The sequence below is a fragment of the Pyxicephalus adspersus genome, chromosome 9 (assembly GCF_032062135.1).
Source record: "Pyxicephalus adspersus chromosome 9, UCB_Pads_2.0, whole genome shotgun sequence".
In the NCBI taxonomy this organism is placed as follows: domain Eukaryota; kingdom Metazoa; phylum Chordata; class Amphibia; order Anura; family Pyxicephalidae; genus Pyxicephalus; species Pyxicephalus adspersus.
This window is the reverse complement of record NC_092866.1, coordinates 21,480,457-21,489,589: the sequence shown is the minus strand read 5'-3', so window position 1 is coordinate 21,489,589 and position 9,133 is coordinate 21,480,457. Positions and strand designations below refer to the sequence as shown.

The 9,133-nt window shown below is 39.2% G+C and overlaps 1 protein-coding gene across 1 annotated transcript in view; it reads left to right on the top strand.

Annotated features, from left to right (window-relative positions):
• Nucleotides 1-9,133, top strand: part of CHD9 (chromodomain helicase DNA binding protein 9) — a 108,351-nt gene that overhangs the window by 81,348 nt on the left and 17,870 nt on the right. The window contains 5 exon segments of the mRNA XM_072422748.1: nucleotides 957-1,176; nucleotides 1,644-1,846; nucleotides 2,117-2,977; nucleotides 5,605-5,765; nucleotides 6,218-6,490. Of these exon segments, the coding sequence (XP_072278849.1) occupies nucleotides 957-1,176; nucleotides 1,644-1,846; nucleotides 2,117-2,977; nucleotides 5,605-5,765; nucleotides 6,218-6,490 (1,718 nt within the window).

The following is a 9,133-nucleotide window of genomic DNA, read 5'->3' as shown; positions in this document are numbered from 1 at the left end:
TCCGATTACACAGAAAAATACTCAGCCTATAACCTGTATCTGGGGCAAATGTACCTATCATCCTGGATGAAACCCTGGGTCTTCATTGGCTAGCTGTTACAATATATACCCCTGGTATGAAGTTGACTTTATTCAGAAGTGTATTTATTCTAATATAGGTGTCCTAGTCCCATGCATTGCTGGAAAAGTACATTTATCAAAGCTGGAATTTCCATTTACTCAACCCTCTACTGCTGCTGTTAAGTTCCTATTTCTGTTATTTATATTACTACATTCAAGGAACATTTTACAAAGCATAGGCAAATCTTTTTTTTTTTTTTTTTTTTTTTTTTTTACACTGCAAAATATTCCAATGCCTGCTCTTTATAAAGTTCCTAAAGAGATGCCATCACAGTGCCTATTTAGGGCAAGTTGACAATGTCAGTGTACAGCCTACCCAACAACTTCATACCTTCTCTCTATCATTCCTTTGCGTCCTTCTTCTTTGCTTTTCTCCTATGATGCAGTCTTTGGTTCGAGCAGCCAACCCATCTTCTCTTGGTAGTGCCCACCATAATACCCAGTGTTCACTGGTGTCAAACACAGAGGAAGTGATAAACTCATCATGTAATAGGTTTAGCAAACCACTCCAACCCCCGTATCCTCTTATCCTGGTATATTTTAATAGGTGGCTATAGAAAAAGCAAAGGGGCAGAGCTGAGGAGGTAATATAGTCAGAGTGCACTTTTCTCTTGATGCTTGTTCCTGATTGGGCAAAGTAACTGTGTCTCTCTTTTATAGTCCAAAAGCTGCATTTTTTACAAAAAAAGAGTTTGTTTTTTTGGCAGTCGTGCTTTTTAACAAGGACCTGTCATAATATTTGAACCATTACTAAATATGCCGATGATTTTAAATGCAATATACTCAGTGCAAAAAAAAGCTGATTTTATAATATCTTTTGATTTTTGTCTATACAGATGGGCAGATGCCTGAAGGTGATAAAGGTTACTGGCCAACACAGTCTGCACTAACCACGCGTCTTCGTCGACTTATAACGGCATTCCAGCGCACTTCCAAGTTCAGGCAGATCCAACAAATTTCAGCAATGTTTCCAGTTCATGCAGCAGTACCCCAAGCACCATATGAAGATGCTTCCTTAAATCCAAAAGTTGCTGCAAAAATAGAAAGACAGCAAAGGTTAGCAGCATCCTCATATTAAGTCATTGAATTAAAAATACAATTACTTAACAGACATTGCAAAGTGCAGTAATCTGTAACAACCAATGAAAGTTCACGGCGTGGACCATATGGAATAGGAATGCAGACTGGCTGTCGATTGTTGTAATTTTTATGCTAAGCTACCGGAATTGACTACATTAGGACTAAAGTAATTAAAGCAATTTTAAAAATTAATTGTTAATAAATATAGTGTTTTAATAGTTTATTAACATTTACATCGTTTTTAGAACCATGAACAATAAAGACTAAAAAAAGGTAAATGTAATACCAAATCTCTATACAGTTTACGTGCAAATTATTATTTAACATATATAAGACAATAAAATGTAAGTGGTATCTACACATTGAAAGCTATGTTAGTTGCTGTGGATTAGGGTTTATCACCATTGATAAGTCTTTAAATGTTTTTTGTTGTGTTGATATAGGTGGACCCGAAGAGAGGAAGCTGACTTTTACCGGGTTGTCTCAACATTTGGTGTGGTGTTTGATCCAGGGAGGGGGCAATTTGATTGGACCAAGTTTCGAGCAATGGCCAGACTACATAAGAAAACAGATGAAAGTCTTGAGAAGTATCTCTATGCCTTTATAGCAATGTGTCGGAGGGTGTGTCGGTTGCCTTCTAAGGAAGGTATGTTGTTTATTTACACTGCTTTTAATAATTGTGTCTTCTACTTGGCAGAGTAGCCGTGAACCTTCCAATTTCCTGTTCATATATTATAGGCAATTGTGAGCCCTCTGTTCCTAAGGCTATACCAAGCCTTGACCCATTTAGTAGCAGATCAGACTTCTGCTTAGATAAATAATGATGTCCACTGTGCTTTAGAGTTTTAATTCTTTAGAACGATTCACCAGCTTGAAGGTAATTTAGATATGAGTAAACACTTTCTTTGTCTTTCAGACATTGCAGACACGTCAGTGTCCATTCAGCCAATCACAGAGGAAAGAGCATCCAGAACATTATACCGTATTGAGCTTTTAAGGAAGGTTCGAGAACAGGCTATTCGTCATCCACAGCTATTTGAACGCTTAAAACTTTGCCAACCAAACCCTGACCTGCCTGTGTGGTGGGAATGTGGTACACACGACAGAGATTTATTAATTGGAGCTGCTAAACATGGTGTGAGCAGGACTGACTATCATATTTTGCGCGATCCTGAGCTTTCCTTTATGGCATCTCAAAAGAAGTACAACCAGAGTAAAGGAAACTCCTCTTCTTCTCTTATTGTCCCACCAAACCAGCTGTTATCAGCTTCCCCTCTTACTCCTCAGTCAAGAACGCATGAAGCAAAGGGGAGCCCTATTGAGGAAAGTAAATGTAAGGATGATCCTGGAAAAGAGGAAATTCCAATGTTAGAGGAAGAGCATATTAAAATTAAAGAAGAAGCACCAAGTCTTGTCAATGGCCCTCTAACTCACACTGGAGAACCTAAGCCTTCTGTCAAGTCAGAGACAGATAGGCGAATGGTTGCAGCAAGGACTGAGCCTCTCACTCCCAATCTAACTTCCAAGAAGCAAAAAATAGGCAAACGAGGCTCAGCCTCGAGTTCAGACTCTGATTCAGATTCAAACCAATCATCGTGCTCCTCCAGATCTTCCTCTTCTTCATCTTCCTCCTCCTCCTCTTGCTCGCGCTCAGGATCCAGTTCTTCCTCCTCTTCTTCCTCCTCTTGCTCATCCTCCTCCTCCTCGTCTTCCTCTTCATCTTCTTCGTCTTCATCAGAGGACAGTGACAGTGATGATGGAGATGGACAGAAATGTGGTAAGAAGAATGTTTTTGACCAAAAAAAAAATTTTCTTTATTTAAGAAGGTCAATCAATTTAGAAAAATTCTAGAAAAAATGGAAATGTTTGTGTAATAGACTTTTAGGAAGCTATACTGTCTTGGTGGTAGACACAGGCTTATAGTAGTTTTCCTCTCTAGGCTTCAATACATTTCTGAGTGACAAAGTACTTATTGCTTAAGGCTTTTAAAGACAATGATTGGATTTAATGTGGATAGAAAGGACATTGTGAAAAAGTCTCTGAAGCTGGAAGCTCCTAAATTTTTTGCACATTACTGGTTTGGTTTGTGCAATAGACTTACCAAGAAAGCATTGATGTACAAGGATGTGATACTTGTGTTATTAGAGTTGGTACTCACAAACTGCAAGAGTATATAACTGGTTAGTTTGGGAAACTTTTCTTCTTTATATTGATGAAGGTCTTTTTTTCAAAGATTTCTTTCAGATTTTAATTGAAGTACACTTTACACTTGAGTTGAAGTGTACATATTTATCTTTTAATGTTGGTGTTAGCAGTGCAGAGTTAGCTATTGTAACCAAAAACAATGATGTAGTCAATGAAATAATATACACCTACCACCTAAAACAGTGGTCTCCAACCTTTTCGGACCTACAGACCACTAAATGCATGGAATCCGGACCATGTATGGGCAGGGAGCCATGTGTCACTCAAACGAGAAGAAATTTACCCATGGTGACATCATGATGCCAGAACCTGCAGGTCTGAGCCTGCGATGGGAGAGTGGGCGGGTTGTATCTATACGGGGGACATTGGGGAGTGCACTGGGCAGAGCCGAGGACTACCGGTTGATGACCGCTGACCTAAAACATTAAAACCACTGAGAGGTGAAATTACATATTTTTTCAATGATAAAATATGACATACTATTAACATTATTATGGCACCTGAAACAGGATGGGATATTTAAGCCAGTTTTTTTAAATGATGCATTGCTGCAATTTTAAAAAATGGGCTTTGACCAAGGCCAAATTGTTGTGCCTACACAACTAGTTCAGATCATCACCAAATTGGCAGGTTGAATGGGTTGTTTGCATTATGCAGTAGTTCCCGCTCAAAGTTATCAAAGGAAGAACAGCTGGTGAACCTTAGACTAGTTCATTGGTTCCCAAGGCTCATTTGGTTTTTGGGTGAGGGATGCTAGGATCTAGTCCGTCTGGTCCAATTTCAGTATTTTGGCTGATCAGTGTATCCCAAGCTCTTTGCCCTTTGGTGAACACTTCTAATATCTGTATTAGGCTGACCATCCATACCTCACAGAAGGCAGGGCAAATAAAAGCCACTGTCCTTTATAATACAAGAGCCATTTTAATAATTGAGTTGCTCCGTTGTTTAGTGGTGAGGAGAATGTTCAAATGTTGTTTAAAGTCAGCTTCTTAGTTTAACATACCCCGTTTCAGGTTGCTAAATCACTAAGGGAAGTAGGAATCGGGTGGGGTGGTAATATACAAAGCTACCAGTAGAATTACTTAAATGGCCTAATTTCTTCTGCTGTAAACTGAGGGACGAATTGTGAGTTTCTGATCCCAGTTTAGGGTAATAATGGTACCAGTATGTTCAACTTTTATAAAACTGCTTGCCAGGGAACTAAAACTGACCTTTTTGGATAAATGTTGAAAGAATAAGTGGTGAACATGTTTGTAGAGACAGGTTCCTGTTTTAGGATAGTGTGATACCAAGTGGCTCCATGTGGCTGGCCCAGTGGCATGAGGAAGAGGTAAATGCACTGCAACCCAACTGCCAGTTTGAAACTAGTCTATAAATATAGAACAAAGTCTAGTAATGCTGGTTATCAAATTATAACAAATGACCAATTTTGGTACTGTTACTTTTTTTCCTACAAAATAAAAACTAAATTTTGTAAGACATTGCCACTGAAGGAGAGTCTTCCTTTTACCAAAGAAAATGATATATGTATGACTTTATTTGTTCTGGTCCATTAAGGGGTATGCAGGTGCAAGAGTCAAAGTGGTAAAAATAGTTGAAAGTTTTCAGTGACACTTTGTTATGGTGGTTTGGGGCTTTTCATTCTTGTTTGATGAAACAAACTGGAGTTTTATTGAAATGTATTTGTTTCACACTTCTCTATCTCAGCAATGAGAACAATATAAAAAAAAGTTTTATTTGAGAGTCATGGCTCCAGATTGCCATTTAGGTTGTTGACTGTTGTGAAATCCAGGGGTCCCCAACCCCTGGTCTGTATGACCACGAGACCCCGATTCGAGGGGTGCTCCGGCCAGAGCCATGAACCATGTCCCCTGTATATATCCCAGGCTCAGAGTGATGGGTGGGTTGTTTTCGCTGGACTGAGATCTGAGCCTGCGATGGGAGAGTGGGCAGGTACTGGCATCATGACATCACTCTGGGGGAATTTTTTTCCCCTTTGAATGACACACGGCTCCCTGTGCATGCACGGTGGTCCATAAGTTTAGTGGTCTGTAGGTCAGAAAAGGTTTGGGACCACTGGTCTAATCCCTCTAAACTAGCAAGGGCTAGAATGTGGATGGGGAAGAGGGTCCATAATTGTAGTGCAGCTTTGGTTTTGCAGCATTTTGCATGATTTAATACCATTTCCTAACTTTGCAGAACGAGTGCCCCATGTGAAGGCTTACGATGAAGAGAGCGTAGCCTCTCTGAGCACCATACAGGATGAAACTCAGGACAGCTTTCAACTGGACAATGGAATCCCAAGCTCAAACTGCCTTGCTCAAGGGGGTTATATGTTTGCTGCTGCCCACTGGCCAAAGGTGAATGAGATATGCCATACTAGGACAATTTCATAACATTTACACTGCTAAATAAATTATGTATTGTCTGCAAAAAAAAAAAACTGCATATTTAGTCAAAAATACAAAAGCAATATAAAGAAAAAGCTAAAAAAAAAAAAGACCCAAATAGTAGTCTACAATAGTCATAAAGAAAAGATAATAATAACAGGAGGATGTATTGGAACGAGGGTTAAAAAAAAAAAAAAAGCATTAAATGCTAAAAAGGATGTATTTTTTAATCTGGATGTTTAGCAGCTGGCACACTCCCCATGTATGTACACCAATGTGTATTTACTTATACGTTCATTACTTTATCCTTGCTGTAAATTGTCAGATCCTAATGGAGATGGGAGCAGCGCAAAGTCTGGGATTAATCCCTTAAAAAGCTTACTACGTTTCAACAGTATGGTAATCAAAACTTATTTTCACAGGATCGAGTAATAATTAACAGATTGGACAGCATTTGCCAAGCAGTATTGAAGGGGAAATGGCCTACGCCCCGAAAAACCTATGATGGAGTCCGAGTGGTAACCTTCTACACCAACCAACTGCTCGATAGCCCAGGGGCCGCCACTGAGTACAACGAATCGGGTTCACAGCCATCCACCTGTGTGGCCATCAAAACCGAACCCTGCCAATCACCACAGATGTCAAAGGTGAAGAAGCATGTACCAGAAAAGGAGTTTACAGTGAAAATCAATGACGTATGTGTATTTTTTTCTCTTGCCCTGGGACCTGGTTGCTGTGTGCAGCATGCTCATTCTCCAACTGGCTGCCTGCTCTTTTCTTACTACTTACCTCCTCCAATTTTTTTGGAGTGGATCTTGCTTTTTTTGTGCCAATTTTAAGCTCATTGCGCTTGGACTTGCAAAACATTAATATGAACCGTGTTTTTACATGGCTAACTTTGTGCCATTCTGGATTTGCTACCCATTTTATGCTTCCATGAGGTGCTATTTATTGCACTGCCTTTAAACGCCATTTTTGTGTGTTGGTTTTTTTTTTCCTGGCTGTTTTTAATATATATAGCATGCATTTTCACATGCTTTGCAGAGCCTTGTATTTTTAAATATGGCAAAATTATGTTTTTCCTTAAGAGTATACAGTAATTGCAGTTCGCAAAGGGAAGCTTTTGCACAAAATGCCTAAATATAGCTTGCCTGTTAGATATTAGGGCATTTGTAGGTGTATGTTTCTAAAAGATAGTCGGCACACATTGGAAACACTTCATTAGTTCTCACTATGGAACAAAGGTGTCACGTGCTTTAGATCTCTTGTGTGTAATAAGCAGGGGTTCTCTTGTCCACATGTCTAGAAAGTTCAGACTAAGCATATAACCACAAAATCTGTTGACAGAGATTAGTTTATTGGATAACTACAGATATCTATTGACAATCATTTTGATATCTGTCATTGGGTAAACTTACCAGAGCGTGCCTCGCTCCAGTCAATCTATGTAACCAAATGAGATCTACTTTTGGATCCAGTGCCCATGGTGGAAGAATAAGACCTGGGTCTACTTCTGGGGGGGCAATGGTTATTTGTACGGTACATAACATATACAGTTAGGTATGCTTCAGCTACAGTAATCCCTTACATTGTCCAGCCAAAACAAATTATAAGGCAATCAGTGATACCAGAGATGTCAGATATTGCAATATTTATACTGATACAACTTACTGTACCACTGGATCTTACGGATCATTTTGACATTCACTTTTCATGGATTATAACCTCTATCTATGCAAGCTTTCCTCATATACTCCGTTTCAGATGTCCATGTTTGTGGCAGGTTTACTTTAAGCAGCATTGGGGCCTTCACTGGTGTCTTGTTGACATGGCTTCTCCAAGCACCATACAGGGAACTCTGGAGAAAATGATTTTTAGTCCAGTACAAAAAAAATTAGACACAAACAACATCTATCTGATAAAAATCTTACCGTTTAAAGCATATGTAACAAATAATTTGTGTGACTGCTCTTAATTTTCACTCAGCTAACATTCACCAGTTTTTCTATTTTGTGAACTTCATTGCATAGGTAGGAATCCAGATGTCATGCAAGCTTTTTAAAACAGATGAAAAAGTCCTAGCTTAATTCACCTGAGGCCCCGGGTAAAAATCAGGTTGGTAGAGGAACACTGGGAGGTCCAACCCATTGTACCCCTATAAAGTGAACCAATACTTTGACATATACGTCTAAGTACTGTTCATTTTAAACCTTGTACGTCTGGAGTTTTTTGTTTTGTTTTTTTTTTTTTTAAGCTTAGATGCCCAAACCAAAGTTTAGCATGGTCTGTAGGCATCAGTTAACCTAACTGCCCATTTTTTTTAGATTGGCATTGAAACAGAGGCAACATACACACGTGCAATTGTTCTCATCCGATAATTGGCTCAGGGCTGACATCGGACAACAATCTGGCTTGTGTACAGTGCACGATCGTAATGGAAGTGAAGGGGAGAGATCACAGCGGGGTGCCACTCCATTGTTCTCCCCCCTCCCTTCTCTGTAGAGCAGAACCGCCCTGTATGTACAGCACTAGTTCATACATTGTGCAGTCGTTTGTTGTTGTTATTACAAAGTTATTAATGCATTCTTATGTTCTTAAAAAGGCGCTTTGCAGTCAAAAAGGGGTTAACATGTGGCGAAGGTACAAGGGTATTACACCAATGAAGCATGTAGAGTTAATGGCCATACTTTGAAAGAAAACTTAGAGATCATAAAGCTGGATGTTGTCTGATTTAACATCAAACCACTAATTTCCAGCCTATTTATTTTCATTTTTCTGTTATGCCCTAATTTATGATTTTTTGGTCCTTTAGAATTTTTTTTTTGTCAAAGGTTTGCAACAATTTACTGGACTGTAATCATTTCAAATAGATTTTAGTCACAAAGGGAATTAAAAAGCATCACTTAGGAACGTAATAATAAGTTCTATTATGTGTTATCATCAGCATAGTTTCACTTCCATTTAAATCCAGAACAATGGCCAGTGATGAATGCATCTATTAGTATTAGGTTTTGTTGTAATTTGGACAGTTATCTGAAAAGCACTCATAGATGATCCTTATGATACAGTGCTCTAAGATATTTTTCTCTGTGTATTCACTTAAATAGAGTTTTGCGTCAGGCTCCTGAGGCAAGTGAAGTGTAATGTAGATTTGTATAGCACAGCAATATACCGTATTTTTCGGACCATAAGACGCACTTTTTTTCCCCCTAAAGTGGGGGGAAAATCAGGGTGCGTCTTATGGTCCGAATGCATATTTTTTTACTTACCTGTATCCCCGCCGGTCCCCGCAGCCAGTGTCCTCTTCCATGTACAGCATCGTTCATGCATCGTGCAGT